This window comes from Gavialis gangeticus, unplaced genomic scaffold, assembly GCF_001723915.1.
Source record: "Gavialis gangeticus isolate Ggan-Ray unplaced genomic scaffold, GavGan_comp1, whole genome shotgun sequence".
NCBI lineage: Eukaryota > Metazoa > Chordata > Crocodylia > Gavialidae > Gavialis > Gavialis gangeticus.
In genome coordinates, this window is record NW_017729022.1 from 129302250 (window position 1) to 129315499 (window position 13250).

At 48.9% G+C, this 13250-nt stretch overlaps 1 protein-coding gene across 5 annotated transcripts in view; it reads right to left on the reverse strand.

Moving 5' to 3' along the window:
- Positions 1-905: 905 nt before the first annotated feature.
- Positions 906-13250, reverse strand: part of NINL (ninein like) — a 90995-nt gene continuing 78650 nt past the window's right edge. For 4 of the 5 annotated variants that reach the window (XM_019516167.1, XM_019516166.1, XM_019516169.1 and 1 more), the window contains 8 exons: positions 12684-13030; positions 8858-8962; positions 8040-8109; positions 6217-6501; positions 5605-5718; positions 4013-4225; positions 2648-2761; positions 906-1751 (listed from right to left, as the gene is read on the reverse strand). In XM_019516167.1, the coding sequence (XP_019371712.1) occupies positions 1560-1751; positions 2648-2761; positions 4013-4225; positions 5605-5718; positions 6217-6501; positions 8040-8109; positions 8858-8962; positions 12684-13030 (1440 nt within the window). In that variant the 3' untranslated portion in view covers positions 906-1559. The remainder of the gene's footprint in view (positions 1752-2647; positions 2762-4012; positions 4226-5604; positions 5719-6216; positions 6502-8039; positions 8110-8857; positions 8963-12683; positions 13031-13250) is intronic. The other variant, XM_019516170.1, reaches the window with a different exon arrangement.

Genomic DNA, 13250 nt, shown 5'->3' on the forward strand with positions numbered 1-13250 from the left:
AGTGATCCTAGGTTGTTATTGGGTATATAACACATATACTGAGACTTTAACTTTAAATTGCCTTTTAAAATAAGAATGAGAGGATGTTTCTTGTAAAGCAATTTCAAGTTATGTGGCATTCATTAAAAAAAGTTGCCTCCAGCATATTGTGAGAGGAAGTCTCATCTGGGACAGTTGCAGGCATACCACACTGATCTGAATGGGAATGAACTCCCATAGATACAAAGTGCTGGGACAAGTTTCTGGACTGAGCCAACACCTCAGAGTCTAACTAGAACACTCACTTCCCATTTCAGCCTCTAAACAGAACAGTTGTCCAGTTCTGGTGTCTGGATTCTACCATCCTAGAATGAGTCCTTCAGGCTCATCTTTGCTGGGACATCTGCCCCTCTGAGCACTCCTGCCCACCACCACCCCCTTCCTGCAGCAGTTGTGTGAGACTAAGCTTTCTGGCTGCCATTGAGGCTCATAGAGAGAAGCCTAAGCTTGGGCCTGATTTACTCCCATGGTATGAGCTACATAAAGGTGAAATAAGTATACTGGGGCTCATTTTCATACTCTAGTTGCCTACCAAGGGTTACCAGGGTCTTTATGGGCAAGAGAAGAGCTGGACTGTAAGCATAGGGGCCACTCATGGGACAACTATCCTTACTTGTCTCTTTACAAGAAAAAAAAACCAAACAAACCCCAAGAGATTCTTCCATTTCTCATCTCTGTCCTGCTCATCACCCCCCACAACTACACTATATGCAGTTGGTCCAGGATTTCACTAAGATATCTTTTATTTTCTTAGCTCTCCAACCTGGATTCTATCAGTGTGAGGGTCTGTACATCTTAGACAAAAGGGGAGCATTAAGGACAAAGTCTGGGCAGCAAGGAATGGAATCAAAACCAGGAACCAAATGTTAAAAATGCCATTTTCTTTGTTTATTAAAACATAATATCCCATTCCATGTGAGCTAGCATTAGAAGACCCCATCACCTCAGGGCTGCCTTTTCCAGCAGTACAGCCCCATAAGCACATCTGGGACTTAGGGAGGAATTGTAAATACTCCATATACAAAACAGTGCGTCCTAGTATGACAAGCTGCCAGTGTGCAGACAAGTTTGGTAGTGTGTGGGTAAGTATGGCCATCACCAGACACCCAACCTAGCCCTGAGACAGACCCACCAGACAGGGTGAACATCCATTACCTGAAATGGCCAAAGGCACTAAAGCTTTTTCTTTCCCACTTAGGAAAAGAAAATTCAGGATACACATGCTGGAAGGCCATGGTCTCGTTTACCAGCCTCACCCTCTTCCCTGAGAGTGCCCCTATCAGTAGGCAAATGGGGGAGTGATCCTGTGGCACCCCACAGCCCATCAGCAGGGAGAAGATTGCCCCATTATCAAGTTGCACTGGGCCCTGGGTGCAAGACTCAACACTCTTCATGGGGTCAGGACTGGGACCCCAATGCTGCCCACTTGGTCACGAGTGAAAACAAGGAGAGCAGGCAGCAGTGTGTCCCCGCTCTTGAATGTCCTTCTCCCTGAATTCAGCTCCAAGGCCAGCACCAATTCACACACTGAGAGAGGCTGGTGCAATCCGCCTGAGGAGCTGGTTTAGGGCCAGAAGCTTCTCTTCTAGAGCAAAATTCTTCTTCTCAGCACTTTTCTGCCTTTGCTCAGTCACCTGCAGAGCCTTCATCAGCTGTGCATTCTCCACATACAGGTCTTTGAGCAGGAGGTCACACTTAGCCTTCCTGTCAAACTGGAGCACAGAAGCAAGGGGTTTTACCTCAGCCACCATTCCGTGTCAAGAAGCCAGTCAAACATGCTCCCCACCTCTTCCCCCCTGCTAGCTGTGCTGCAGTGAGGCAACAATTCACTGGGGTGCTTGTCTTGTGTGGCAAAAGTAATATTTGTAGATCAGACTGAATCAAAAGTAACTGGAGCCACCTGTGATACCAGGGGAGATGCAAAGAAAGGTCTTCTGGAAGAAAATGGCCCATGAAAAGGAAAAGCAGCATTTGTAAGCTGCAATCTGCCCAGCTGCTGCAAGCAGGACCAGATTATGGGACAGGGCACCAGAGGGGCTGGTAGCCCAAACTCCACTAATGTTCCTCCCCAGACACCCTGCACTGAGGGTGGATGTTTCTCCCCTGCTGTGGGCAGGTGGAGTGCTGAAAGACCAAAATAAACCTGCCATCCAGAGCCGGGATAGGGATGCTCATTCCAACACCTCTCTGACTGCCACCATTGCCTAAAGGGTTGGAACAGCAGGCACAGTTCATGAACACTAGGGTCCTTGGCACTGCAGCCCACCCCAAAGTGGCCTTCCCAAGCCTCTACAGCCCAGTTCTAGAGTGTGCATGGTGCACAGACCAGGATAATTTTGCCTGTGTTGGTTCTTGGGGAGAGCTGTAAGATTGAATACAGCCACATCTGCAAACCCACCCACCCAGTGTGGGGTGAAGAGGGAAGGGGAAGGGAGACTCCTGCAGGGAAGATTCTGCCACAAGCTGATCTTGGAGGGGGAAGACCCGGGCCATTAGTGAGAATACCTCACAGGGGGCTGCCTGGTCACTAAATGGATGCTCCTGCCTGCCCCAGAAAGTTGTCAGCTAGTGCAAGATGCAGAGTGAGCAACATGGTCTTTTCACTGACCTGCTCCTTGAGCTGGGCCACCTTTTCCTGCAGCATTGCCTCTGCATTCCTCAGATCCTGCTCCAGCCCCTCTGTCCTTTCCTCTGTCACCCTGAGCATCTTCTCATGTTCCTCCTAGGACATGCAGTGACAAAAGCATATCTTAACTCTGTAACACTCAGCCCTCCCAGGCCTTGCTTAGGAACTGCTGCCTGAGCCCTGCACCAGGGGAGTATCTCGTTGCCATCTCCCCCTCTGCCTCCTAGATGAGACCTTTGTGACTGCAGGTGCTGATGCCCCCTCATCTCTGGTGTTCCCTCACCCTTCCAGCTCTGGTCTCCCACACTGACCAGTGTATTTCCCTGCTGTGTCCTGTCTAACCCCTAGGTAAGGGGCTCACGAGCAGAGGAGCTACCTTTGCATACATTGTACATATACAGTGCCTTGCATAAATGGGCCCTGATGGAGTGTCCTTCAGCTCTTCAGGAGGTATAAAGGGTAAAAATGCATAGAGGAACATCACAGATGTAGCTGAACATCCCTCACAACTGAATGGAGACCACTGAGAAGCTCCAAGGATCTTAGCCTTCAGTGTGGACCCTTTAAAGAAGTGGCAGGAAACGTACACATGCATCTTATAAAGCAACTGTTTTTGAGTGGAGAATGTTTCCCCCAGGATGAGAAACAGGACTTTGGGGGAGCTGTTCTTAAGCATCCCTTGGTTTCACTAGCTCTGCCTGCCAGGCTTTTTCTCTGGTTACCCTGCTGCTCCTTCAGTGCTCTGCTCATTTGATTTAACCAAGGTTTATAATGAGGATTGCAGTCATTGGCCTGCAAGAGGGCTCAAATTGGCGCCAAAACACAGGGGCCCACTTGTTTAGCAGCTTGGAACATCACATCTGCATCTCCTCTAAGAACCCCGCACTGGATAGGGAAACTGTTTTTGCTGCCTAGCACAAGCCAATGAGAAAGAAGCCTCAGCCAAATCTTCCAAACCAGAATGGAAATGAAGTACCCAGTCCAGACTGCAGGGAAACAAACATGCTGGAGTTTGCTTCCCTGCAGTCTGGAACAATGGAAAGGGCACCCTGGATCTAGATTGGGGATGCTGCATGCAGGGAAGAGTCAGACTTTGCACTGGCACAACGGACTGAAGACTGGAGTTAGCCTTATCACATCAATTGTGCTTTCCAGGTAATGCTGCCACCTTCCCTGGCTCTCACACAGAGCATTTCAGGCAAATACAGCATTCTTGGTACACAGCCAAGTGTGACCTGCCAGGTGCAACCTGGCCCATGTCATGGCAACCAGGATTACTGAGTCCCAGATTCTACTGGGCCCCACTGCCTCCAGCAGTGGAGACCTCTCTCTGCAATTCCTCCTCACCTGATGTATAGCCAGTTGCCTGCTTGCCTGCTCAGCCTGGAAGCTGAGGTCTTCTTGCAGCTGCTGAACCTTCTGCTGTTCTTCAGCCAATCTATTGTGGAGCTGGGTGAGATGCTCCTTAGGCACAACATTGCCCATCTGGCCCTTCAGCTGCTGCAGCTCCTGCAGGTGCTGAGAATGGGCCAGGTGGAGTCGTGTGTTGGCTTCTAACAACTGCAGCACAATAGAAACAGTGTGATAACCAGGTACCACCTCTGGCTGAAAACAGCAGCCTGAAGGAAAACAGTGGAGCTTTGTGGGGGGGCACCTGCTTCACGCTGAGCACTCCAGAGAAAGCTCAGTGACCATGCTAGGTTCCCTGGGCAATAAGGCACATTTTAAAAGTACCAGGATAAATTGCATTGATCAAAGAGATTAGGGGATGCTTTTTCCAGCTCTGCAAAGGTCAGCAAACAGAAAGACTAGCAAGGGCTCCTGGGGCACCCATTGGGTATTTCAGTGATATTATGCAGGCCACTGAAAGGGCATAAGTCATTTTCCTGAGTAAGATGTCAAATCCCAGAACCCAAGGTAACCTGTCCCACCACAAGCTGCAGCAAAGAACATGGTATCTCCAGGAAGGTGCTATTTAGCCCACGGAGGGAATGAGACCAGATTGCTCACACCCCCTCCCTCCAAGGAAAGTAACAGATAGCAGTGCACAACTACAGGATCAATCCCTTGGGCCTGGAAGTGAGAGGCAGTGGCAGCAGGGCCTGCCAAGACCAGAAAGGGGTCCACTTCGGAACTCTGCGATGGGTTAAATGCCTCTTAGCCTATGCCATGTGAAAGGGAGCCCAGGTGTGTGCTAGGAGCTGTGCACTCTAATTGAGCTATTCTGAGATTCACCAAGATTCCTTTATTTATGAGCCAAGACAGGCTGTGCGCACCCTGCTGGGGAGCTCCCAAGAGAAGAGCAGCTAATGGCTACCTCAGAGTTTACCCCACAGTAGACAGGACAGGGGGAAGGAATACCAGGCTATCCCTGTCTGTGGGCTATGTGCTTGTTTTTGCTTTTTCCCCCTTGTCTCCCACTCTGAGGTCTAACTCATCCAAATTCTAAACAACCTTTGGCTGGGATGTTTTTGGGGCTCAAGGTATCTCATACTATCCATGATCCCATCTCTGCTTGCACCACCAATATTCTTTTTGCTGTTTCTTGCCACCCAGAGGTGAAAGGAAGAAGCCTTGCCATCATCTAGAGTAGTGGTGCTCAACCTCTGGCCTGCACTGATCCCCATGGGTCCAGAAATTTGGCAGAGGGGAATGGTGCCAGGATTAATTATCATTCTCCTCCTGCCAAATTTCCAGAGCAGCGGGGAGCCCTCTGGGCCAGATAACATGGCTCTACCCTAGCACACAGGGTCATGCCAGCATTTGGCTGCATACAGGTGCATGGGATTGGGTTGGCACATGGCACATCTGCAAGCTGACCCCAGGCGTCAACTCTGCTCTTTCAGTTGCTGGCAGGAAGCAGCCATGGCCAAATAGCTAGATCCTTGCACCAAGGGCCCTCTGCCCACATCTAAGAACAGGCCAGCCACAGACGATACCTGATCCTGGCTTTCCTCAAGCTCCTTCCTCAACTGTGCTGTTGTAAGCCGCAGCATCTGGCGCTCCTGAGTCATGTGCTCCAGCTCAGCCTCCAGCTCTTGCACCTGGTTGACCTGTCAGGAGAAGCATATGCACAAAGAGAGGGAGCCTGTTAGGAGGAAGGGAGGGAGTCCTACAGCATTCACGTGTCAGCAAAGAGCCTGCAGAATGATAGATCCATCAGCCTGTCGCTTGGTGAGGTTGCTTAGAAGCCTGCTGAGTGGGTCTGTTAAGGCATTCAGCACTTCGGCCTAGCAGTGAATAACTCCCCCTTGACTAACAAGAATAGAATGGCTTGGCCCATTGTTTCCCAGTCCACAGGCAGAGCATAACACAGCACATACTCACAATAAATCCAATGAGCACGTGTGGCTCATAATGGTCATACTTCCTTCGTATCACATGCACACCTAATGCACGAATGTGGCTGGGGCTTTTCACTCCTCCCTAGCCTGTGGCACAACTTGGTGGCACCCTGTAGACATGATACACACCCCCCCTCCCTACACACACACCCACCCACCCCATCCAGGCAGGGTGCCTAGGGCTTGCCACCACAGAGAGGATGTTACCTTCTCCCTGGAGCTTCGGAGATCCTGCTCAAGCAGCTCCCTCTCCCTCTGCCACACCAACTGCTGCTGCCAATGCTCCTGCTCACATTTAGCAAATGCCTCCTGCAGTCGCTTGCCAACAGTGGCTTCGTCCTCTTTCTGGCTAGTCACATCAGCCAGCCTCTGGTTTAGTAACTGGATCATCTGGTGGTTGGCCTCATTCTGGTGGTGGAAAGCAGAGAGCTCACTGCTCAGCTGGCAGGTCCCGGCATTTAACTGGGAGATGTCCTGCTTGTACCTCTCATTCTGAGGGAAGAGACACGGGGAAACATGAGTCAGGCAGAGAGAATGATGGGGAAGCTTAGGGTGGATCTAGAGAAATATCCATGCGTCTGTATACAGACAAAAATCATCCCACATTTATTTGTATGCCACATACCCATGAAAGAGACAAAAGACATTCAGCTCATTTTGCGGAAGTAGAATGAAGGAAAGATTTTCAAGAGTAGGCCCTGCCACAGCAGCAGTTCAGTTAGGGCAAACCCACTGCCAGAAGGAGTAGAAGCAGAGTCTCATCCTTAGCATCATTGCCCCTTGACCTGCTGCTTGGCCAATGCAGCTACAGCTTTAACCCTGTCAGAGCTGCTACCAAATTGCCTCCATTCTGTTGAGAGCCAAATTGGCAGTACCTGTGAGAGGGTTAAACTCTGTTTGTCCTGGAGCAGGATGGGTAGGGAGAAGTGACGCCGACGCAGGTCTCTGGTTCTGTTTCATATGAGGTTCAGCCCAGGGGGAGCCAGTGCTGAGCACAGCACCCCCACTGCCATTCCAGCACAGAAGTCAGTTTCATCACTCAAGACACTCTAATTTTGGATGGCCAATTTTGGTGGGAAAGGTGCCTGTGGTATACAAATACATACTATACACCCCACGCCTGCCCCCAGTGCATCAGTGGAGCATTGTGTCCAGTTTTGGACACCATACTAAGAAAGTTTAGAGGAGAGTGACATGACAGACAGATCATTTAGAAAGTATGGCCTATGGAGAAAGGTAGAGGGGACTGGGATTGTTTGCATGTCTTCCAAGACATAAAGAGGCTGTTAGGAAGAGGGCAGGGATCAATTGTTCTCCATGGACAACAGTGGAGTGACAAGGAGAAAATAACTGAATGTAAAGTAAAAACGGATAAAAGGAAAATCTTTCCAAGCAGGTATTCAGGAGAGGGAGCTAAAGATAACAGTGACAGTATCATAGAGGAAGACCAGGTTATCGTTAAGTACACACATACCACATTTTTACATTACTGGTTAGTAGCTAGTTGCTTAGCCTTCTACCCACATAGTGGGTTTAAACCCAGAAGTCCCCAAATAAAGTGGTCCAAAATTTTTAAGAGTAATTTTAGAAGTTTCAAACTGAGGCATCTGAAGGGGGACCTGATTTATACAGCCAAATTTTTCAACAAAGCAGGATCTTTCATCCTCATGCAGATGTGCATGTATAGTCAAGATGAGAAAAGCCTCAGGATGTCCAACCCAGAGTTAGGAAAAGTTTTTCTACAAGTGCCAAGATGTTCAAACATTGCCCAAGGGCCTCGATTGCTGAATTCCAGTTTCAACACATGGGAAGTAAGGGTCTTAATCCCCTCACCTATGCTGAAGCCTCAGCCTAGCTGAACTGCATGCCAGGAGTCTTGCAACAAGCTTCCTTAACAGGAAGAACCAAGGATTTGCTCGTGGCAGTTTGCACATAATATCCAGCAGGCTCCTTTCCTGGCTCCTTCTGCATGGCTGAATCTTTCGGTGTGGCAGCTAACAGCACATCAGCTAATGTTAATGGGTTCTTACCAATTCAGTTAGCTCTTGTACTGAAGAGCATGCCTCCTCTTTTTCCCTTTGCAATTCCTCAATGAGTTTCCTGTTGGGAGCAGGGAAGAAATATCAGCTTTAGGGAAGAATGACAAGTCACAGAACTAATTTGTAAATACATCTTTTCCTGGTGCTGAAACCCCTCTTGCCCAACACAAGCTTAGATTAAAAGGAAAAAAGCAAAAAGCAAAAAAAAACCCCAACATATTTAGGCACTAGCTCAGGGGTGGCAATATAACGTTACACTGGCAATATAGGCCAAGGTTTTCAAAACTGACCATCAGGTTGGGTGCTGACAGTGACAAGTCTTAAAAGGTGCCTGTTCCCCAAGATGTGTTGAGCACTCACCCTTTGAACAGTCAGACTCCCTGGGGGAGGGAGGAGGCAATCCTGACTTCCTCTCAATCTCAGGCTCTTCTTTGATCCTGCAGCCATTTGCTGGTGCTGTGATTCTGTCAGTGGGGTTTGGCCAGAAGCCCAGATCCCCTGCTCCAGACACCAAATCCTGGCCCAAGGCACTCTACAGCATGTAGCCAGATGGAGCTTAACAGCTGAGCTTTCAGAACTACAGACAGCAACCAAAACCCTGAAGCCAATGTGACCTCCCAGGGGCAGCCTGCTACCACACTGGGTGCTGTCCTGCGCTTGCATTCCACTGGTGTTGGCACCAAGCTGCCCGATTCCAATGGATTTCTTTCCAGTCAATGTCCTCCAAGTTCTTCCATTTCCTACCCAAGCTTTAGTTCCAAATCATTCAAAGAACCACTTTTTGCAATGTTTGCTGGGGGTTTTCTTACCTGTGCTTATTGCTGGCTTCCTCCGCAGCCTGCACTTCTTGCTGGAGCCTCCCCAGTTTATTTTTCAGCAGGGCATTATTTTCCAAGACTTGATGCAGCTCAGCCCTGTATATGAAGACATGGCTATTCAGGGGCCTGCTATGGCCACTTGCTTACTTTTTGCACAGCTTACCTTGTTAACAAGGGGCAAAGAGCACTGCAGAAGTGTGGATGATATTCACCCACAAGCTTCTGCAGAACACTATGGGGGCAGGTCACAACCTTGCTCATTGAGGCGTGCACCAGTTTAGCCCTGAATGCATGGCCCTGGCCCAGGATATCCAGGGGTCAAAAAAATCCCATGGTTAAAAATAAATAAATAAATAAATAAAAGCAGAGTGGTGCACACAGCAACAGTGTGCACCGCCCAAAGCCAGAACCTGGCTGGCTGGACCTGCACTATACTGCCAGCCAGGCATCACACGGCAGGATCACCACTACTGTTGCCCCAGGAGGCCCCCCAAGACTACAGGTAAGGCTGCTGGAGCCAGCTTAGTGCCCCAACCTCTCCTACCCCACCTGGGGTAACTTGCCACATGCCAGAGTGCACATGTAATAGGTATTCCCCAGGGACAAGGCGCGCTGCTGCTAGTTGTCTCCAGGGAACCAAACATCCATGCACATCTGGACACGTCCTTTGTGTTTATCTTGTGAATCACATGTAGGTGTTTGCACACCTAACAGTGCTGATGCTGAGTGGTACAGTCTTTTTAAGGGTGTTGCGAGGTACATCACCCTGGTTGAGAATCACTGGACTAGGTGCTGTAACACTACAAAGATGGTGTCCATGCGAGAGTGCATGGATAGCAGGACAGCAACACCTGTCTTAGGTCCCCTCTACATGTTGCAGATATTGTGCAATTAACTAGTTAATTGTGAAATTACCATAAGAGCAGCTATCACACTATAAAAAAAGCTCCAAGTAGCTATAAAGTTAGAACTCAAAAATGTGTACTAACTTTATAGCTGGTTGCCATCGAGCTTTAAGTTCGCACATGAAGCAGGGTTTCCCCATGACCAGAAGCCTTGTCAGCAGATCAGGCTCCAAGCCACAGTGGTGCACCTTGACCAGAGTGGAAGCCCTGAGCCATGGGGATTGCAGCTGCTCTGATCCCCAAGGATGCAGGTGAGGGGGGTATGTAAAACCCCCAGCCCACCTGGGGCTCTCAGTCCGGTTCTTTACCTGCAATGGAGACAGAGAGACCTTGCAACTGATGGGGCTCCCAGCCCCAGCTACCTCATGTAGCTGGGACCAACAGCCCTGCAACTGATGGAGCTCCTGGTCTGGACTGCGCTTCATGCATAGCTAGGGCCAAGAGCCCCATCACTTGCAGGGCTCTTGGTTCCAGCTGCAAGTGGGCCCCATGGCTGGAAGCCCTCTCAGCTGGGAACTCCCTCAGTCAAGGGGGCTCCCAGGCATGGGAACCTGCTACTTGCCAGTGAAGGGGGAGCCCAGGATCAGACTCTCCCTGCACTGGCAATGTGGCACAATTGGATCTAATGCGAGATCCCGCAGTCGTACCTCCTGCCCTGTACATGGCATGGCAGGAGACGGTTGTGTGGACCATGCATTAGATCCAATCATGCCTTTACCTGCAAGTGTAGAGGGGGCCTTAAGTAACACAGGGACCTCCCTATCCTCATGCTTAAGTGGCCACTCTATCCTCCAGCACGTGAACGATCACTGGCACAAGTCTTCACATGTATCATAAGGAGCAAATTAAGTCACTTGAGAAAATAGCCTTAAGCAGCCACGGCAACACCTTACTATTAGCACTATGATGGAGCTCCTACTGATATCAGGACTGAGACTCTCAGTGACTACGATATACAGTCAGAGCTTGCCTTCCAGAGAGCCTACAATATCAATAGACAACCTTGTCTTCCATTTGAAGGTCTCAAAGCACTCTGCTAATAAGCATCTCTCCAGTCCCCATGGCAGTGGTTTATCATTTTAGTAGGAAGACCATGTTACAGATCACGCAATGGACTAAGACTTGGAAGATATGGGTGTACTTTTCTGCTCTGCCATCCACTCCCTCAGTGACCTCAGGCAAGACACTTACTCTCCAATATAAAAAAAAAATGGGAAAGCTGATTTACACCCCTCCTCCTACAACCTTAAACAAGCAAGACAAAGAACTAAGTACTCCCTGCTTTGCTTCTGGGTGATGCTAGAGCAGTGGGGCACCAGATACAGATGGGACATTCTAGCTGTAGCAGTAATGCAAATCCAGGTATTGCTACCACTATTTAGGGGGAAGAATACAGCTCAGGACTGAGGGACCCAGCTCCAAGTTTTGACCCTGAGATTACACTTCAGCCTCAGGGCCCCAGTGGGCTCTTGCTTGCCTGCTCTTTTCTAGAACAGACCCCCAAGTTCAAGAACTGGCTTTGTATAAAAGCCAGGCAGGCAGTTAGGAGCAAAAGGACTAACATAGCATGGGCAGAGTACAGGTCATGCACGTTAATCACATATGTGAGCAAGGACTAAGGAATAAGCTATTGTACAAAATGAGTCAATGGCTCAGGGACAGCAGCAGCCAGATGGGGGAAAGAGAGGGAGGAGATTAATATATTTGCCAACACCTTTGCTCTTTTACCAGCCAAATCCCTTTGCTGGTCAGTTAGGCCACACCTAAGCTGCAAAACCTCACTATGCCAGACTGTGTTGCCTCAACCACACTGTACAGCTCAGCACACACCACCTCCCTCACTAGGTGTGCCACAGTCAAGAGGTAGTGCCAATTGCCACATCACATTGCTTTGGCTAAAGAAGATAGCAAGCATGCAGAGCAGCAGGGCATAACTGAGAGCAGTATGGCTGGGCAAAGTAAGACTGAGGTCAAGGTACAACCTTGAAGACACTGGGTACATCTACACATGTTATTAAATGCACAGCAATAAACTCCAGAGCAGTCTGAGCTGGAGTCAACAGCTCCTAGGCACAGTGTCTATGCGTGTGCCTGGGACTGCATCAATTTGAGCCAGTGGAGCAGCCCTGGGCTGGCAGGGGCCATGGGTGAGTTAGCCCCAGGCTTGTGTCTGGAGGCACTGAGTGGCAGAGGGGCTGGCAGGAGCTGGAAGCCTGGACCCCAGGTGGCTGGGCTGATTGGGCACAATTTGTACCCAGTAGTCACCATCTACACATACATTTGATTGCACTTAATGACTCTGACATAAGATAGTACTGCTGAGGGCAATACTATCTTATGATGGAGTTAGTTTACTGCACCCTAATACTGGTGCACATGTAGATGGTGATGCTTTACTGTGGAGTGAATTAGTCAACTCCACAGTTAAGGGCAAGCACAGATGCAGCCATTAAGCACTCTGCTACTGTTAAAGTGAGTAGAGTCTCATAAAGGGAGGTGGGTTTACTGAAGGGGCAAGGCGATTTGGGTAAGAGCTGAACTTATCTGTCTTTCCCTCTTCTTGACATTTGGTGTTCTCCACAGAGCACTGCACTCCCTGCACAAGTGAGGCTGGGGGACATCCAACAGGATCATCAGACAAACATTCCAATTCCAGGAAGAAGGATGTTCACCTCAAGGTGAGTGCAGATTTTTTGCTTTCAAAACAGATGCAGACTGCAACATGGTCCTGACTTTCCTTGAAAATAAAAGGAAAGCTTCCTCCTACAACGTTTCCTGCACCCCTCTGTATCCCTCCCTCCTGTCCTCTGTTATGAGATCTTTAACAGAGAAGAGTAGTACTGATTTAGGATCCTTCCCACTCTCTCACAGAAAAAAGAAACTCAACCTCTGGAAGGGAAATAGCACCAGACCTTATTAGCTGTAGCTCATTTTTGTGCTGCATCTTCAGCTCTTCTTCTAGCTTATCCCTTTCTTGGGCCAGCCTGTGTCCAAGGTTGCAAATCTCTTTGGCATAGTATTGTTCCATTTCCGACCTCTCCTTCTCAAATCTCTTCTCAAGGTCCTGGCTTCCTGCAGACTTCTGGAGCTGGTATCTCAAACCATCAATTACCTCTTGATATTTTGCATTGAGTTCCTCTAGGTCACCTTTCTGCTCTTCTAACTCACTGATCTCAATCTTAAAGCTCTGCTCAGTGTCCTTCCTTTCCATCTCAAAGTTTCTTTTCATTAACTCGATTTCCCTCTCATAATAATTTCCCTGCAACAAAAACATTATTTTGATATCAGTCATATATTCCTGAGAGCAATTTCTGGCATTCAACTATGAAACAGAATGGCGTGTTTACAGCATCCTAGATAGGGGATGGTTTTCATGGTTCCGTCATCATATTTAACTCAGCTTAAAAACCTGTTCTAATGAAACAGGTCTCCAACATGCTAGAGTAATCCTTTTCTGGATATAAACACCCCCCCCCCCC